The sequence below is a fragment of the Melospiza georgiana genome, chromosome 33 (assembly GCF_028018845.1).
Source record: "Melospiza georgiana isolate bMelGeo1 chromosome 33, bMelGeo1.pri, whole genome shotgun sequence".
Taxonomy (NCBI): domain Eukaryota; kingdom Metazoa; phylum Chordata; class Aves; order Passeriformes; family Passerellidae; genus Melospiza; species Melospiza georgiana.
The window spans coordinates 967529-987122 of NC_080462.1; the positions used below are offsets into that span (position 1 = coordinate 967529).

At 59.4% G+C, this 19594-nt stretch overlaps 1 protein-coding gene across 1 annotated transcript; it reads left to right on the forward strand.

The window, feature by feature from the left end:
- The first annotated feature begins 61 nt into the window (after nt 1-61).
- Nucleotides 62-15535, forward strand: NTRK1 (neurotrophic receptor tyrosine kinase 1). The gene is made up of 17 exons (XM_058043009.1): nt 62-249; nt 2332-2406; nt 4354-4425; nt 4844-4912; nt 5184-5338; nt 5422-5570; nt 5683-5809; nt 5893-6222; nt 6423-6440; nt 6579-6637; nt 7475-7577; nt 7927-8073; nt 8155-8285; nt 8359-8531; nt 12945-13185; nt 13527-13685; nt 15350-15535. The coding sequence occupies exons 1-17, from the start codon at nt 62-64 to the stop codon at nt 15533-15535; spliced, it is 2382 nt and encodes a 793-aa protein (XP_057898992.1).
- Nucleotides 15536-19594: the final 4059 nt, after the last annotated feature.

Below are 19594 nucleotides of genomic sequence, written 5' to 3' on the forward strand. Positions count from 1 at the left end.
GGCACCGGGAGCCAGGACGGGCAGCACCGGCACCGGAGCCAGCACCGGCACCGGCCCCGCGATGCCGCCGCTGCCCGCCTGGCTCTGCCTGGCCGCGCTGCTCCTGCCGCTGTCCCCGGCAGCCCCGGGCGCTGCCGGTGCCTGCCCCCGGCCCTGCCGCTGCCCCGGGGCCGGGATATTGCTGTGCCGGGAGCCCGACACCGTCAGCAGCCTGGCCCCGCTGCTGGGAAGCGGCGGCTTCACCGACGTGTGAGTGGGGCCGGGGGTCGGGGGATGGAGCTCAGACAGCGGGCAGAGCGATGGGACGGCGCGGTGGGGCTGGGAGGGACCGATCTGGGGGTGACACAGCTCGGGGAACGGGCGGAGGAGCTGGGGGTGACCGGGCTGGGGCTGGGGGTGACAAAGCTCGGGGAGCAGGCAGAGGAACTGGGGGTGACGAGGGTGAGGGATGCGGTGATGATGCTGAAGCAGCGACGGAGTTGGTGGTGACAGAGCTCGGGGACGGAGCTGATGGGGCTGGGAGCGATGGAGGTGATGGGGCTGGGAGTGATGGAGGTGATGGGGCTGGGAGGGATGGAGGTGATGGGGCTGGGAGGGATGAAGGTGATGGGGCTGGGAGGGATGAAGATGATGGGGCTGGAGGGATGGAGGTGATGGGGCTGGGAGGGATGGAGATGATGGGGCTGGAGTGATGGAGCTGATGGGGCTGGGAGGGATGGAGCTGATGGATTTGGGAGGGATGGAGGTGATGGGGCTGGGAGGGATGGAGATGATGGGGCTGGGAGTGACAGAGGTGATCGGTCGGGAGTGATGGAGGTGATGGGGCTGGGAGTGACAGAGGTGATCGGTCGGGAGTGATGGAGCTGATGGGGCTGGGAGTGATGGAGCTGATGAGGCTGGAGGGATGGAGGTGATGGATTTGGGAGCGATGGAGCTGATGGGGCTGGGAGTGATGGAGCTGATGAGGCTGGAGGGATGGAGGTGATGGATTTGGGAGCGATGGAGCTGGGGGTGACAGAGGTGATCAGTCGGGAGTGACGGATTTTGGGGAGCAGGCAGAGGGGCTGGGAGCCATGGGGATGGTGGTGGTTGTGGCTGGGGGCAGCAGAGCTGGTGGCCCGGGTGGTGATGGGGATGATGGAGGTGATTTCCTCCGGGGCAGGAGCAGGGATGGCTGGATGGGCTGGGAACCCTGGATGGGCTGGGATCGCTGTGGGGACAGCAGCTGCTTGCTGGGAGGAACTGAGGGCTGCAAAATGGGGTGGGGGGGGTACAGCATCCCCCCAGGGAGCACACGAGGGGCTGAGGGCAGCTCTTCACCCCTTCTGTGGTGATGCCAGCACGCTGAGGGTGCACCCACGCTGTGCTGGGCAGGGCAGGGCTGTGGGGAGCCGCTTGCCCCCATCCTGTTGGAGCTGTTGCTGTGCCCTGGGGGTTGTGGGTGGGCATGCTGGGGGGGGGCACACCCCAAATTTGCTGCTTTGGGGCATCTACTCTGCTCCCACTCCTTCTCCTGCTGCAGGATGGGTGGTGGGGAGCAAGGGCTGGAGCCAGCAGAGACAGGAGGGTGCTGGGGTGACGGGGTGCTGCAGGACACCAAGGTGCCCCAATTGCTGGGGTTCCCCCCAGCCCGGAGCCCTGCCTGTGCCGCATTGCTGGGGCCTGGCTGCGGCGTCTCCGTGCCTCAGTTTCCCCACGTGCTGCGCCACAGGCGCTGCCAGCTCTTTGTTCGCTGCCTCGCAGGGTGGGGTGGCGTGGCTGCTGGTGGGGATGGTGGTCCTCGAGAGACCCCCAGCCATCCCAGCTGCTCTCATCCCATCCTCACCAAGGTTAAGGGCACCAAAACCCCCTCGGTGTGGATCTGAACCCCCAATTTGCCAGCCCTGTGGTTTGGGGTTCACAGGGGCGGGGTGGGGCAGGGAAAAGCCCTGCACCTGCTCCCAGAGGGGCTTTTCTTCATCTCCTGCCTGGAGAAAAGGGTGGGGGGGACAGTGACAGCAGTGTCCCTGTCACAGTGCAGGACACCAAAGGATTAGGGGGCTGAGACCCAGCAAGATCGTTCTGTGTGGGCTCCAGGTGGTGGCTGAGCCCTGAGCCCGCACAGTTCACACTGCCCGGGGGCTCAGCACCATCGGGATCACCCACTGCCATCCCCCCTTCTTCCCAGCTCATCCCAGGGGAAACTGAGGCACGGTGGGGCGGCTCAGCTCCATCCTCGTCCCCATTCCCGGCTGTGGGCACAGCCTGGGGAGTGGCAGAGCTCTCACCTCGCTCTTTGGGGCATGAGGGGCTCGTGGGCTGCCACGCTGAGCCCCCTCCTTTGCCTTCCAGCGTCATTGAGAACCAGCCGGCGCTCAGGAGCCTGAGCCGAGCTGACACCAGGACCCTGCGGGACCTCAGGAACCTGTGAGCACCTCGGGGTGGGGTCCCTGCATGGAGAAATGAGTGGGATGGAATGGGGCATCCCCAGAGCTCAACCCCACTGCCAGGAGTCACAGGGATGCTCCAAGAATGGAGAACCTGTGAGCACCCCGGGGGAAATGGGAAGAGGAAAGGGCTGTGGTGGATTGGGGGATCTCCAGAGCTCAATCCCACTGCAAGGAGTCACAGGGGACATTCCCAGAGCAAAGAGCCTGTGAGCACCCCGGGGTGGGGTCCCTGCATGGGGAAATGAGTGGGGTGGACAGGAGGATGCCCAGAGCTCCATCCCACTGCCAGGAGTCACAGGGATGCTCCAAGAATGGAGAACCTGTGAGCACCCCAGGGGAAATGGGAAGAGAGAAGGGCTTTGGTGGAATGGGGGATCTCCAGAGCTCAACCCCACTGCAAGGAGTCACAGGGGATATTCCCAGAGCAGAGAACCCGTGAGCACCTCGGGGATGGGGTCCCTGCACAGGGAAATGAGAGGAGAGAAAGGCTGTGGTGGATGGGGGGATCTCCAGAGCTCCATCCCACTGCCAGGAGTTGCAGGGGACATTCCCAGAGTGTGAGCACCCCGGGGATGGGGTCCCTGCATGGGGAAATGAGTGGGACGGAGTGGGGGATCCCCAGAGCTCCATCCCACTGCCAGGAGTTGCAGGGGACACTTCCAGAGCAGAGAACCCGTGAGCACCCCGGGGATGGGGTCCCTGCACGGGGAAATGAGTGGGGTGGACAGGAGGATGCCCAGAGCTCCATCCCACTGCCAGAATTCGCAGGGGATGCTCCAAGAATGGAGAACCTGTGAGCACCCCGGGGGAAATGGGAAGAGAGAAGGGCTGTGGTGGATGGGGGGATCCCCAGAGCTCAATCCCTTTGCCAGGAGTTGCAGGGGATGCTCCCAGAGTGTGAGCACCCCGGGGATGGTGTCCCTGCACAGGGAAATGAGTGGGGTGGACAGGAGGATGCCTAGAGCTCAATCCCGTTGCCAGAATTCGCAGGGGATGCTCCAAGAATGGAGAACCTGTGAGCACCCCGGGGGAAATGGGAAGAGAGAAGGGCTTTGGTGGATGGGGGGGATCCCCAGAGCTCCATCCCACTGCCAGGAGTTGCAGGGGACATTCCCAGAGTGTGAGCACCCTGGGGATGGGGTCCCTGCATGGGGAAATGAGTGGGACGGAGTGGGGGATCCCCAGAGCTCCATCCCATTGCCAGGAGTTGCAGGGATGCTCCAAGAATGGAGAACCTGTGAGCACCCCGGGGGAAATGGGAAGAGAGAAGGGCTGTGGTGGATGGGGGGATCCCCAGAGCTCCATCCCACTGCAAGGAGTCACAGGGGATATTCCCAGAGCAAAGAGCCTGTGAGCACCCCGGGGATGGGGTCCCTGCACAAGGAAATGTGGGGAGTGGACAGGAGGATCCCCAGAGCTCAATCCCATTGCCAGAATTCACAGGGGATGCTCCAAGAATGGAGAACCTGTGAGCACCCCAGGGGAAATGGGAAGAGGAAAGGGCTGTGGTGGATGGGGGGATCTCCAGAGCTCCATCCCACTGCCAGGAGTTGCAGGGGACATTCCCAGAGCAGAGAACTCGTGAGCACCCCGGGGATGGGGTCCCTGCACAGGGAAATGTGGAGAGTGGACAGGAGGATCCCCAGAGCTCAATCCCTTTGCCAGGAGTTGCAGGGGACATTCCCAGAGTGTGAGCACCCCGGGATGGGGTCCCTGCACAGGGAAATGTGGGGAGTGGACAGGAGGATCCCCAGAGCTCAATCCCATTGCCAGAACTCGCATGGGATGCTCCAAGAATGCAGAACCTGTGAATACCCCGCTGTGGGATCCCTGCACTGGGAAATGGCAAGAGGGAAGGGCCGGTGGAGGGGGAGGGTCCCCAGAGCAGAGATTCTCCCAGGTGCTCACCCTCCCCTCCTTCCAGCACCATCTCCAGCTCGGGGCTGCAGCACATCTCTGCCGACGCCTTCCTGGACACCCCCAAGCTGAGCCACGTGTGAGTCTCCCCTTGCCCTTCCCCGTCCCCTCCCTCCACACCGTGCCCCTGTTGGTGCCCCGGGGGCTGTGCCCGCTGCAGGGTGGCCTGTGCCCGTGTCCCCGTGTCCCCGTGCCCAGGCAGGATCGATGGTGTCCCATCACCGCCCCCGGGCACATCGGTTTCCCCACTGCTGCTGAGTGGGAAAACATCGATCTGGGCAGGAGAGCAGGCAGCTGCTGCCCCCCGGCAGCTCTGTGCCGCACCAGGGAGGGTGGGGTACCCCAAAAACGGATGGGGACCCTGTTCTGGGGTCCTGAGGGCTGGTGGCACGCCTGGCAGAGCTGGTTTTGCTTGGTCACGGTGTGACAGCCCCGGGGCTGCGCCGTGCCACCTCGGTTGGACGGGAAGGGGTGGCTGATGGAGGCTGTCCCAACAGGAATCTCTCCTCCAATGCTCTGCAAAGCCTTTCCTGGAAAACCTTCTGGCATCTGCCCCTGCAGGAGCTGTGAGTGATGAGAGAGAAGGGGGAGGTGGGTGTGGAGCATCTCCCACTGGGGATGTGCCCCTCCAGTGACACACGCAGAGCTGGGGGTGCAGTGAGATGCCCGGTGAGATGGTGGCTCTCACATCCACGGGCGTGGGGACAGGGTGGCACGTGGGACACGTGTGACACAAAGCTGGAGGCTGGGAGTGCTCAAAGTGCAGCCTTGGCTGGGACACACACGAACGTGTGGGGCCTGGAATCCTTTTGAGCTCTCTTCCCTGCTCCATCTCAGCATCGTGGTGGGAAATCCCTTCAACTGCTCCTGTGGGCTCCGCTGGCTGCAGCTGTGGCACAACAGCAGCCGGGCCGAGCTGGGCAACCAGTCCCTGCTCTGCTGGGAGGGCAGCGTGCCCGTGGCCCTGGGCAGCCAGGTTCTCCGCGCCTGTGGTACGTGCCTGGCCATGCCTTTGTCCCCTGTCCTGAGCCTGGGCACGCAGGGACACTCGTGGCTCACCCTCCTGTCCCCGCAGACCCCCCGAGCGTCCACATCGAGCCCCCCGAGGTGGCGCTGAGCCAAGGGGACAGCGTCAACCTCACCTGCCACATCAGCGCCAGCCCAGCAGCCACCGCAGAGTGGGTGGTGACCGAGGTGGGACCCGAGCTGCTCGCTGTCACCAAGGCAAGCTCGGCCCCCCAGCATCCTCTCACTGGTGGGATGGGCACGGGGGGGATGCTGGTCAGGGTTGGGAGGTGGCATCTGCTCCAACCAACACCCCAGGTGTTCCCTGCAGCTCTCGGACTGGGAGATCGTCCTGGAGATCAGCAACGTCTCCTCTCACCTCAACCGCAAGGAGCTGCTGTGCCGGGCAGAGAACGCGGCGGGGCTGGCAGAGGACAGCGTGGTGCTGAACGTCACCTGTGAGGAGCCCAGAAGGGGCTGGGGGCTGGGGGCTGGGTGGGGGTCTGCCCTCAGGAACCCACCCAGCCCTTGTGTGTCCCAGTTCCCCCCGTGATCCTGCTGCTGGACACCGCCATCCCCCGGCATTTCTGGTGCATCCCCTTCTCCGTGGATGGCAACCCCGTCCCCGACATCCGCTGGCTCTTCAACAACACCACCCTGAAGGAAGGGGCCTACATCCACACCCACATCATGGAGTACGAGCACAACTCCACCGTGCTCCACGGCTGCCTCCAGCTCAACCGTCCCACGCACGTCAACAACGGCAACTACACCCTGGTGGTGGAGAACGCCCTGGGCTGGGCCTCCCGCAGCGTCCAGGTGCGCTTCATGGACAACCCCTTCAGCTTCAGCCCCGAGGAGCCCATCCCGGGTAGGTGCCAGTGCCAGGGCTTGCATGGGGTGTGCCCCCCGTCCTACCGAGGAGCCGTGTCACACCTGGTGGGCAGGATGGGTTGTGCTCGGCCCTGCCTGTTGTCGACGCTGGTGTGCCTCAGTTTCCCCCAAGGATGGGCTGCTCCCACCTGAGGGATAACGAGCGTTTCTCCTTTCTCTCCCTTCGGGCTGCTCCAGTGTCTCTGTCCCCACAGGGTGAGTGGCCAGGATTGCTGCCCCAGCTCCCCTAAACTGGGCATCCCACCCATCCTGGGGTGTCCAGGTCCTTTCCAGGGCCATTTTTTGGGGGGGATGAGGACCCCACACTCACCCTACACCTTCTCCCTGCCCCAGGCACCAGGAACAGCTCGCTGGAGGGGCCTGTGGAGACAACAGATGAGCACACGTTTGGGGTGAGGAGATGCTCTGCAGCGTGGCATGGGGGGACCAGGACACCTGCAAGAGGGTGGCTCAAATCCACTGGGGACAGCCAAGCCAACACTCAGGGGATGTGGGTTATACAGTGGGGATGAAGGACAGACTCTCAGTGCCTCAGTTTCCCCTGGGGATTGTCACCATCTCATGGGGTTGTTCCCATCCCACGGGCTGAGAAAAGGGACCTGGTGGGACCTTGTGGGACCTGGTGGCACCCAGCCTGATCTGTCCTTGCTGCCAGCAGGTCTCAGTGGCCAAACCAGCTCTCAGGGTCTGTGGGTTATACAATGGGGATGAAGGACAGGCTCCCAGTGCCTCAGTTTCCCCTGTGGCACCTCCTGGGGCCTGTCACCATCTCACAGTTTGCACCCCATGCCATGGGGTGACAAAAGGGACCTGGTGGGATCTGCTCCTGATCTCTGTCCTTGCTGCCAGCAGGTCTCAGTGGCCAAACCAGCACTCAGGGATGTGGGTTATACAATGGGGATGAAGGACAGGCTCTCAGTGCCTCAGTTTCCCCTGGGGATTGTCACCATCTCATGGGGTTGTTCCCATCCCACAGGCTGAGAAAAGGGACCTGGTGGGACCTTGTGGGACCTGGTGGCACCCAGCCTGATCTGTCCTTGCTGCCAGCAGGTCTCGGTGGCCAAACCAGCACTCAGGGTCTGTGGGTTATACAATGGGGATGAAGGACAGACTCTCAGTGCCTCAGTTTCTCCTGGGGATTGTCACCATCTCACAGTTTGTTCCCCATGCCACGTGGTGACAAAAGGGACCTGGTGGGACCTGGCCTGATGTGTCCTCGCTGCCAGCAGGTCTCAGTGGCCGTGGCCCTGGCCGTGTTCGCCTGCCTCTCCCTCTCTGTCATGCTCATCCTGCTCAACAAGTGCGGGCGCCGCTCCAAGTTCGGCATTAACCGTGAGTGCCCCCAGCCCGGCGACTCGGTATTGGGGCTGTGACATGGGGACAGCCCCGTCCCCACGTCCCTGTGGCACCGGCCTCGGGTCACGGGCGTGGGAACAGGAGCTGTGGGTGGGGGGGACACCCGTGGAGAGGTGCTGGCTCCCCCGGGAGCGCGGGCAGCAGCTGCTAATTCACTCCTGGAATGGATTCAGCCTCTAAATGGTTTTGATCGGGCTGCCCGGCCCCCGGGGGCCCGGCGAGCAGGGGGATGCTCGGCAGAGCCTGGCACTGCCTGCACAGGCTGGGGGGAGGGAGGAGGAGAGCTGGGGGACCCCCTGATGGGCCTTGTCCTTGTCCCCACAAGGCTCAGCCGTGCTGGCCCGAGAGGATGACCTGGCCATGTCCCTGCACTTCATGAACCTGGGCAGCAGCCCCCTGTCCTCGGCTGAGAGCAAGCTGGAGGGTCTCAAGAGCAACTTCATCGAGAACCCCCAGTATTTCTGCAATGCCTGTAAGGCTTGGGCTGGGCGCTGTGCTCCCCTCAATGCTCACAGCCGGGCTGGGGGACACTGACGGGTGGGGGTCCCCCCAGGCGTGCACCACGTACAGAGGAGGGACATCGTGCTCAAGTGGGAGCTGGGCGAGGGCGCCTTCGGGAAGGTTTTCTTGGCCGAGTGCTACAACCTCCTCCCGGAGCAGGAGAAGACGCTGGTGGCCGTCAAGGTGAGGAAGGGGGCGCGATGATGGGGTGAGGGGGTCCCTGGCGTGGGTGTCACCGATGCCGTGTCCCCCGCAGGCGCTGAAGGAGGTGACGGAGAGCGCCCGGCTGGATTTCCAGCGCGAGGCCGAGCTGCTGACGGTGCTGCAGCACGAGCACATCGTCAAGTTCTACGGCGTGTGCACCGAGGGCGAGCCCCTCATCATGGTCTTCGAGTACATGAAGCACGGCGACCTCAACCGCTTCCTCAGGTGGGACACGGTGGGGGGACAGGAGCCCCCCATCTGCCTCGCCATCAGCGCAGCCAGCCTGCTCCCTGCTAATGCAGCCCTCCTTGCAATATTGATTAGATTAGCTGTCTGAGAGGCTTAAATAGAGAGAGATTGGCCATCAGCTGGAATAAGCAGAGACTTTTCGATTGCCCCCCCAGGTATTGCTGCTAGACGGGGGGGGGGGGGGCTGCCAGAGGCATCGCTTTAGTGGCCGCGCGAGGAGCTCTGAGACGTGGCTTTTATGATTATTGTTATGGGAGTTGGCATTAATGGTTCTGCCGAGCAGAGCTCCCCCAGCCCCCGGCCACGGCCGCCCCGGCCGGGCTGTCAGCAGCGCTCGGCATCAAAGGCACCGAGGGCTGCGCTTGCACGCCCCGCTGCACGCACGGGGCTGCTTTCACACCCTGCCCGTGCGCCCTGGCACGCCGCCGTGTGCCCTGAGACACAACCTGGCACCCCAACCCGCTGCCTTCCACCCTGAGACACAACCTTGCACCCCAACCTGCTGCCTTCCACCCTGGCATTCTGTCTTCTTCAGGGCCTGCGTGTGTGGACACTCGCGTGTGCCCTCCCCGTGTGTGCACAGGTGTGCGTGCCCTCCCTGTGTGTGCATCCTCCCCGTGTGTGCACAGGTGTGCGTGCCCTCCCTGTGTGTGTGCGCAGGTGTGAATGCCCTGCCCTGTGTGTGTGCATCCTCCCTGTGTGTGCACAGGTGTGTGTCCTTCCCATGTGTGTGCACAGGTGTGTGTGCCCTCCCCGTGTGTGCACAGGTGTGTGTGCCCTCCTCTGTGCGTGTCATCCCCATGTGTGTGCACAGGTGTCCGTGCCCTCCCTGTGTGTGTGCACAGGTGTGTGCACAGGTGTGTGTCCCTCCCATGTGTGTGCACAGGTGTGAATGCTCTGCCCTGCGTGTGTGCACAGGTGTGAGTGCCCTCCTTGTGTGTGTGCACGGGTGTGAGTGCCCTCCCTGTGTGTGCGTAGGTGTGAGTGCCCTCCCTGTGTGTGCATCCTCCCTGTGTGTGCACAGGTGTGTGTCCTTCCCATGTGTGTGCACAGGTGTGTGTGTCCTCCCTGTGTGTGTGTGCACAGGTGTGTGTGTCCTCCCTGTGTGTGTGCACAGGTGTGTGTGCCCTCCCCACATGTGTTCACAGGTGTGCCCTCCCTGTGCGTGTGTGCACACACGTGTGCCCGCCCTGAGTGTGTACAGGTATGTGTGCCCTCCCTGTGTGTGTGCACATGCATGTGTTCCCTCCCTGAGTGTGTACAGGTATGCGTGCCCTCCCTGTGCGTGTGCACAGGTGTGTGCGCCCTCCCCATGTGTATGTGCACAGATGTGCCCTCCCTGTGCATGTGCACACATGTGTGCCCTCCCATGTGCGTGCACAGGTGTGTGTGCCCTCCCCATGTGTATGTGCACAGGTGTGCCCTCCCTGTGCGTGTGCACATGCATGTGTTCCCTCCCTGAGTGTGTACAGGTACGTGTGCCCTCCCTGAGTGTGTGCACACACGTGTGCCCTCCCCTGTGTGTGCACATGTGTGTGTGTGCCCTCCCCTGTTCATGTGCACACGTGTGTGCCCTCCCCTGTGCGTGCACATGTGTGTGCGCCCTCCTTGTGTGTGTTCCCTCCCTGTGTGTGTGCACAATTGCTTTATTAAGCTGTTTTACACTAATCCCTACTCAATTACATATTAAAAAGAAAAAAGAAATGTCTATGTATTTCTATATATTTCTATATAGAAATATATTTCTGTAATTTTTATATTTTATATATTTCAATATTTTATATATTTTGATATAATAGATATATTTGTATATATTTAAATATTTTTTTCTATATATTTTCTATATATTTATATATTTTTATACATTTATTTTTATATATTTCTCTACTACACTGAAGAAAAATCCATTACTGTCTCTAGACAGTCAGACACAGCTTTGAGTGATTGACTAATCACTCAAAACAATTTTCACCCATGTCTAATAACCAAATCTGTGACCACAGATATATAAAATATATAAAAATAGATATAAAAAATATATAAATATATATTTTTCTATATATTTTATATATTTATTTTTATATATTTATTTTTATATATTTCTCTACTATACTATCTCCAGACAGTCAGACACAGCTTTGAGTGATTGACTAATCACTCAAAACAACTTTCACCCATGTCTAATAACCAAATCTGTGGCCACAGATATATAAAATATATAAAAATAGATATAAAATATATATTTTTTCTATATATTTTTATATATTTATTTTTATATATTTATTTTTATATATTTCTCTACTATACTATCTCCAGACAGTCAGACACAGCTTTGAGTGATTGACTAATCACTCAAAACAACTTTCACCCATGTCTAATAACCAAATCTGTGGCCACAGATATATAAAATATATAAAAATAGATATAAAATATATATAAATATATAGTTTTTCTATATATTTTTATATATTTATTTTTATATATTTATTTTTATATATTTCTTTTTATATATTTCTCTACTATACTATCTCCAGACAGACACAGCTTTGAGTGATTGACTAATCACTCAAAACAACTTTCACCCATATCTAATAACCAAGTCTGTGGCCACAGATATATAAAATATATAAAAATAGATATAAAATATATATAAATATATATTTTTTCTATATATTTTTATATATTTATCTTTATACATTTCTCTACTATACTATCTCCAGACAGTCAGACACAGCTTTGAGTGATTAACTAATCACTCAAAAAACCTTTCACCCATGTCTAATAACCAAATCTGTGGCCACAGATATATAAAATATATAAAAATAGATATAAAATATATACAAATATATATTTTTTCTATATATTTTTATATATTTATTTTTATTTTTATTTATAGCCTGGATGGTGGCACTGGGTGCCAGGGTTTAGTTGAGGTGTTGGGGCTGATGATCTTGAAGGCCTCTTCCAACCCAATGATTCTGTCCTTCTCACGGCCCTTCTAGGAAAAACGGGAATTTTTTTGGAAAAATGTGAATTTCTTGGAAAATTGAGAAGCTGTGCTCTCTCCCACACTCCAATCAGCCCCTGTGCCCCACAGATCCCATGGCCCCGATCCAAGATCCTGGAGCAGGACTCGCTGCCTTCCCAAGAAAAATGGGAATTTTTTTGGAAAAATGAGAATTTTTTTGGAAAAATGGGAATTTTTTGGAAATTGGAGAAGCTGTGCTCTCTCTCCACGCCCCAATCAGCCTCTGTGCCCCACAGATCCCATGGCCCCAATGCCAAGATCCTGGAGCCGGGCTTGCTGCCTTCCCAGGAAAAATGGAAATTTTTTTGGAAAAATGGGAATTTCTTGGAAATTTGAGAAGCTGTGTTCTCTCCCCACACTCCAATCAGCCTCTCTGCCCCACAGATCCCACGGCCCCCATGCCAAGATCTTGGAGCAGGGCATGGGGCAGCCATGGGGCTCTCTGCCTTCCCTGGAAAAATGGGAATTTTTTTGGAAAAATGGGAATTGTTTTTGAAAAATGGGAGTTTTTTTTTTGGAAAATTGAGAAGCTGTGCTCTCTCCCACCCATCCCACACTCCAATCAGCCCCTGTGCCCCGCAGGTCCCACGGCCCCGATGCCAAGATCCTGGAGCAGGGCATGGGGCAGCCATGGGGCTCTCTGCCTTCCCAGGAAAAATGGGAATTTTTTTGGAAAAATGGGAATATTTTGGAAAATTGAGAAGTTGACCTCTCTCCCCACACTCCAATCAGCCCCTGTGCCCCACAGGTCCCATGGCCCCGACGCCAAAATCCTGGAGCAGGGCTTGCTGCCTTCCCTGGAAAAATGGGAATTTTTTTGAAATTTGGGAAGCTGTGCTCTCTCCCCACACTCCAATCAGCCCCTGTGCCCTACAGATCCCATGGCCCCAATGCCAAGATCCTGGAGCAGGGCATGGGGCTCTCTGCCTTCCCAGGAAAAATGGGAATTTTTTGGAAATTTGAGAAGCTGTGCTCTCTCCCCACACCCCAACCAGCCCCTGTGCCCCACAGATCCCATGGCCCCGATGCCAAGATCCTGGAGCAGGGCTTGCTGCCTTCCCAGGAAAAATGGGAATTTTTTTGGAAAAATGGGAATTTTTTTTGAAAAATGGGATTTTTTTTTTTTGGAAAATTGAGAAGCTGTGCTCTCTCCCACCCATCCCACACTCCAATCAGCCCCTGTGCCCCACAGGTGCCATGGCCCCGATGCCAAGATCCTGGAGCAGGGCTTGCTGCCTTCCCTGGAAAAATGGGAATTTTTTTGGAAAAAATGGGAATTTTTTTGGAAAAATGGGAATTTTTTGGAAATTGGAGAAGCTGTGCTCTCTCCCCACACCCCAACCAGCCCCTGTGCCCCACAGGTCCCATGGTCCCGATGCCAAGATCCTGGAGCAGGGCCCGGGGCAGCCGCGGGGCCCGCTGGCGCTGGGGCACATGCTGCACATCGCCACGCAGATCGCCTCGGGCATGGTGTACCTGGCCTCCCTCCACTTCGTGCACCGCGACCTGGCCACCCGCAACTGCCTGGTGGGGCACGAGCTGGTGGTGAAAATCGGGGATTTCGGCATGTCCCGGGACATCTACAGCACCGACTATTACCGGGTGAGCTGCTCCCGCCTCCCCTCTGCTCTGGCTTGGCTTGGGAGGCCACGCTCGGTTTCCCTCGTGGCTGTTTCCTCCCTCCTCACATCCGTATTTAACCACGGGATGGGTTGGAAAGGATGCTTGGGAGCCGTCCAGCTCAGCCTGGCAGGGATGCTTTCCAAAAGAACGGGTTGCTGGCTCCAAATCCTGACCTTGAGTATCTCCGGGGATGGGGCAGCCGCAGCTTCTCGGGGCATCGCCGCCCTCAGAGTGACCAATTTCTTTCCTGACATCAAACCTGGGGATTGAGGGGTGAGGGAAGGGAAGCAGGAGGGTGCTGACAGCCCTGCTGTGGGCAGGTGGGGGGCAGGACCATGCTGCCCATCCGCTGGATGCCTCCCGAGAGCATCCTGTACCGCAAATTCACCACCGAGAGCGACATCTGGAGCTTCGGCGTGGTGCTCTGGGAGATCTTCACCTACGGCAAGCAGCCCTGGTACCAGCTGTCCAACACTGAGGTGAGCGAGCTGGGGGGGCAAGGAGGATGGGGACAGCTCCTGGGGTACCCAGAGTGGGGCAAGGAGGATGGTGACACCCCCAAAGTGGGGCAAGGAGGATGGTGACAGCCCCAGACCAGGCAGGGAGGATGGTGACAGACCCCTGAGGGTACCCAGAGTGGGGCAGGGAGGATGGTAACAGACCCCTGAGGGTACCCAGAGTGGGGCAAGGAGGATGGTGACACCCCCAAAGTGGGGCAAGGAGGATGGTGACAGCCCCAGAGCAGGCAATGAGGATGGGAACAGCCCCTGGGGGTACCCAGGGTGGGGCAAAGAGGATGGTGACACCCCCAAAGTGGGGCAAGGAGGAGGGTAACAGCCCCAGAGCAGGGCAAGGAGGGTGGTAACAGCCCCCAAAGTGGGGTAGGGAGGATGGTGACAGCCCCAGAGCAGGGCAATGAGGATGGGAACAGCCCCTGGGGGTACCAGAGTGGGGCAAGGAGGATGGGAACAGCCCCCTAGAGGCACCCAGAGCAGGGCAAGGGGGCTACTCAGAGTGGGACAAGGAGGATGGGATGGGAACAGTCCCTCTAGGGGTACCCAGAGTGGGGCAAAGAGGATGGTGACACCTCCAGAGTGGGGCAGGGAGGATGGTGACACCCCCAAAGTGGGGCAAGGAGGAGGGTAACAGCTCCTGAGGGTACCCAGAGTGGGGCAGGGAGGATGGTGACAGCCCCAGAGTGGGGCAAGGAGGGTGGTAACAGCCCCCAGAGTGGGCTAGGGAGGATGGTGACAGCCCCAGAGCAGGCAATGAGGATGGGAACAGCCCCCTAGAGGCACCCAGAGCAGGGCAAGAGGAGTACCCAGAGTGGGGCACGGAGGATGGGATGGGAACAGTCCCTCTAGGGTACCCAGAGTGGGGCAAAGAGGATGGTGACACCCCCAAAGTGGGGCAAGGAGGAGGGTAACAGCTCCTGGGGGTACCCAGAGTGGGGCAGGGAGGATGGTAACAGACCCCTGAGGGTACCAGAGTGGGAGAAGGAGGATGATAACAGCCCCAGAGCAGGGCAAGGAGGATGGTCACAACCCCAGGGCAGGGCAATGAGGATGGTGAGAGCCCCAGAGCAGGCAATGAGGATGGTAACAGCCCCTGGGGGTACCAGATTGGGGCAGGGAGGATGGTGACAGCCCCAGATTGGGGCAGGGAGGATGGTGACACCCCCAGAGTGGGGCAAGGAGGATGGTGACACCCCCAAAGTGGGGCAAGGAGGATGGTGACAGCCCCAGAGCAGGCAATGAGGATGGTAACAGCCCCTGGGGTACCCAGGGTGAGGCAAAGAGGATGGTGACACACCCAAAGCGGGGCAAGGAGGGTGGTAACAGCCCCAGAGCAGGGCAAGGAGGGTGGTAACAGCCCCCAGAGTGGGGTAGGGAGGATGGTGAGAGCCCCAGAGCAGGCAATGAGGATGGTGACAGCCCCAGATTGGGGCAGGGAGGATGGTGACAGCCCCAGAGGAGGGCAATGAGGATGGTGACAGCCCCAGAGCAGGCAAGGAGGATGGGAACAGCCCCAGATTGGGGCAGGGAGGATGGTGACAGCCCCAAAGCAGAGCAGGGAGGATGGTGACAGCCCCCCCAAGGGGTACCCCGAGCAGGGGCTCCCATCTCCCCCCCTGTCCCCGCAGGCCATCGAGTGCATCACGCAGGGCCGGCAGCTGGAGCGGCCCCGCACGTGCCCCTCCGAGGTCTATGGCATCATGCAGAGCTGCTGGCACCGCGAGCCCCAGCAGCGCCAGCCCATCAAGGAGATCCACGGCCGCCTCCAGGCCCTCGTCAAGACACCCCCCGTGTACCTGGACATCCTGGGCTGAGCGGGCACCCCCTGGCACCCTCTGCTCCCTGCTGTCCCCCTGCCTGCCCTGCTGCCCAGGGCATGGCTTTGCCCCTCACAGCCCTGGACTGATGCCCTGAGGAGGGGGAGAAGCCTGAAATCTTATTTATAGTGACAAATTCCCAGCTCGCTCGCAGGAAAGGGGGGCTGGAGGGCTGTGGCACCCCTGGAGGGCTGTGGCACCCCTGTGTGGCTCCTTGGCACTCCCGCAGTGCCAGGATGGAGCCTCTTGGCTCAGGGTGGGCAGAGCTGGGAGATCCCAGCACGGGGAGGAGCTGGAGGGGCTCAGTTCTACCCCAGGGGCGTTGGGATTGCCCTGTGCCCACCTGCTCTGCAGCAAAAGCAGTCACTAATAAACTGTGTCACCCCTGCACTCCCCCTGTGTTCTCCGGGGTGGCATTTTGGGGGGCAAAAAGGGGGGATTTTCACATCAGGGAAGCTGTCCTGGCCGGGGGAGAGGAGATGCTGTGCCAGGGATCCTCTCAGGGTGTGCATCAAGGCTCACACACGCCCGGGGCGCTGTGTTTGGTGCCCCCATGCCCAGCACACACAGGGACGGTTTGGGGCTGTGCCACGAGGATAATTTTGGGCAGAATCCAGGGATTTTGTGCCACACCCTGGCCCCGGGGAGCCTCCTTGCCAAGGGCTCTGCAGGTGGAGGATGGGGCTTGGCAGCACGAACCCATCCCCCCAAAAGTGTGACATCCCATTTTGTCCGTGTCCTCTCCTCGGATCCAGGGGTTATCGCATGCCCTGCAGCAACCACTCCATCACCCCCCTCAGGCTCTGCGGCCGCCTTGGTAATGGCTGAGACCTGGATTTGACCATAATGGAGCTGAATTGATTCCATCTGGATCATTAGGCAGCGCGGGCAGGGCCCTGGCAGCTCCTTTGTTACCCCCCGTGACCCGAGATAAGCGCGAGGGAGGCGAGGTCGCGGGGGGGAAACTGAGGCACGGCGCGATTTGGGAGCGGTCGGGGGGGCTGTGGTGGGGTTTGGGGCTGGCATGGCACCAGGCTGTGCCCAGCGCTGGTGTGGCACGATGACAACTGGGGGAAATGGGAGCTGCCAGCCTTTAATTCAGCCCAGGTCAGGCCCCCTCTGGTTCTCCTGGATCTTTTCTCCAAATCCTTTGCTCCAAATCCTTTGCTCCAAATCTTTGCCCCGGGAAATGGGGACCTGGCCTGGGCAGCTCTGCTGGAGCTCAGCCCTGCTGGCAGAGCCCCCCACGGCTTCCTTGGGGTCTCTAATCGCTGCCCACGCTGATTTATGGCCCTTTTTTCCTCCCTCTTATCTAATTTGAGCAAGGAACTAGATTACAACCTTGAGCTTTTCCAGCCCCGCGCTGCAGATTGCCGCAGAGCAATGCCCCAAAAGGACCTTGTGTGGTGGTGACACCCCCTCGCCAAGCAGGGTGGGCATCCCTGTTCGTGCTCCTCAGATTCCTCCATGGCACGGCAATGCCTCAATCTCCCCCGTGGGCGTGGCCGTGCCTCAGTTTCCCCCTTAGCGCGGGCAAGGAAGGGTTAAGGGTTCACCCCGCGATCGATTTGATCCCCCCAGCCCCTCCCTGCTGCCCAAGTTTCTCCATTTCAGCGCTCCGGGGGGAGCGGTAATGGACTCTGGCAATGAGGTAATTAACGGCTCCGCTCCCTGGCGGGGCTGCCGCCCCAGCGGCACCGGGGCCTGGCCCTGCTCGCCCCGTTTCGGCGGGGCTGGGGCTCCCCGGGCCCGATTCTGCTTCGTTCTGTATTGCCACTCGCATCCTGCCCTGCCTGTGCCACTCTCCTGCGCCCTGGTGCCACCAGCTCTGAGCATGGCAGGGTTGGGTTTGTGCTTTAGAATGTCCCCAAAAGCTCCTGAGGGGACCCCAAAAGGCTCAGTGATGGGTTTGGGGTCCCCTCCTGCCCCATTCTGCATCACCACTCGCATCCTGCCCTGCCTGTGCCACCTTCCTGTGCCCTGGTGCCACCAGCTCTGAGCATGGCAGGGTTGGGTTTGTGCTTTAGAATGTCCCCAAAAGCTCCTGAGGGCACCCCAAAAGGCTCAGTGATGGGTTTGGGGTCCCCTCCTGCCCCATTCTGCTTTGTTCTGTATCACCACTCACATCCTGCCCTGCCTGTGCCACCCTGCCGTGCCCTGGTGCCACCAGCTTTGAGCATGGCAGGGTTGGGTTTGCCCTTCAGAGGGTCCCACTGCATCCCAAAAGCTCCTGAGGGCACCCCAAAAGGCTCAGTGATGGGTTTGGGGTCCCCTCCTGCCTGATTCTGCTTCGTTCTGCATCACCATTCACATCCTGCAGTGCCTGTGCCATCCTCCCGTGCCCTGGTGCCACCAGCTCTGAGCATGGCAGGGTTGGGTTTGCCCTTCAGAATGTCCCCAAAACCTCCTGGGGGCACCCCAGTTCTGCTCTAAGAGGATGAGTGACGGGTTTGGGGGAGCTGAGGATGCAGCTGGACCCCAGCCCTGGGAGCGATGGGCTCTGCACAGCCCCAACCACACCAAAGTGCCCTCGGGGGTCTCGCTCCTCTCCTCCTCTGGGGGTCCCGGGGGGGCTGCAAAGGCATCTGAGCACTGAAGTGCCCCTGGAATGTCCCCGAGCAATATTTTCCCCCCACCCCTTGCCCTGGGGACGCCTTAAAAAGCCTTGGAAGGAGGGGTCACTTCCCCGGCAGATCCTCAGCTCCGGATGTCCCCAGCCCGTCCCATCTCCGATATCCTCTCCCATTCCAGGGCCCCGCAGCCCCCCACGCTCCCCATTCCCATCCCCGCTCCGGGAAGCGCCGTTTTGGGGGAGCCCCAGCTGCGGGTGGGCTCGATCCTAATGGAGACCCCCCTGGCGAGGAGGGGGCGGGCAGCGGGGTCTCGCTGGGATGTGAAAATCGTTGGGAGTGATTAGAGCTGTTCCTGTAACGAGCAGAGCAATTAAGGGCGCCTCGGGAGCCGCTAATGTTGTGCTGGGGGTGGGGGGCGGCTGAGCTGCCCGTGCGGGGGTCCCGGGCTCGGGGGGAGGACACGGGGATCTGGGCATGAGGGGAGGGGGTCAGGAATCGGGGATTTAATTGGGGAATTTGGGATGAAGAGGTGGGGGATGGCTGAGAATCCGTCAGGGGGTGTGGGGGTGATCCCAGGGTATGGGGGTGATGTGGGGGTGATCCCAGGGTATGGGGGTGATGTGTGAGGGTGATCCCAGGATATGGGGGTGATCCCAGGATATGGGGTGGTGTGTGTCAGGGACCCTGGGATGCAGGGGAACACATGGCCTGGGATCCCAGGTTATGGGGGTGATGTGTGGGGGTGATCCCAGGATATGGGGGTGATGTGGGGGTGATCCCAGAGTATGGTGGTGTGTGGGGGTGATCCCAGGATTTGGGGTGGTGTGTGTCAGAGATCCTGGGATGCAGGGAAACACAGGCCAGGGATCCCAGGATATGGGGGTGATGTGTGGGGGTGATCCCAGGATTTGGGGTGATGTGTGGGGGTGATCCCAGGATATGGGGGTGATCCCAGGATATGGGGGTGGTGTGTGGGGGTGATCCCAGGATATGGGGTGGTGTGTGCTCAGAGATCCTGGGATGCAGGGGAACCCACGGCCAGGGATCCCAGGGTATGGGGGTGATGTGTGGGGATGATCCCAGGATATGGGGGTGATGTGTGGGGGTGATCCCAGGATATGGGGGTAATGTGTGGGGGTGATCCCAGGATATGGGGGTGGTGTGTGGGGGTGATCCCAGGATATGGGGTGGTGTGTGGGGGTGATCCCAGGATATGGGGGTGATGTGTGGAGGTGATCCCAGGATATGGGGGTAACGTGTGGGGGTGATCCCAGGATATGGGGTGGTGTGTGGGGGTGATCCCAGGATTTGGGGTGGTGTGTGTCAGAGATCCTGGGATGCAGGGAAACACAGGCCAGGGATCCCAGGATATGGGGGTAACGTGTGGGGGTGATCCCAGGGTATGGGGTGGTGTGTGGGGGTGATCCCAGGGCATGGGGTGGTGTGTGCTCAGAGATTCTGGGATGCAGGGGAACACAGGCCA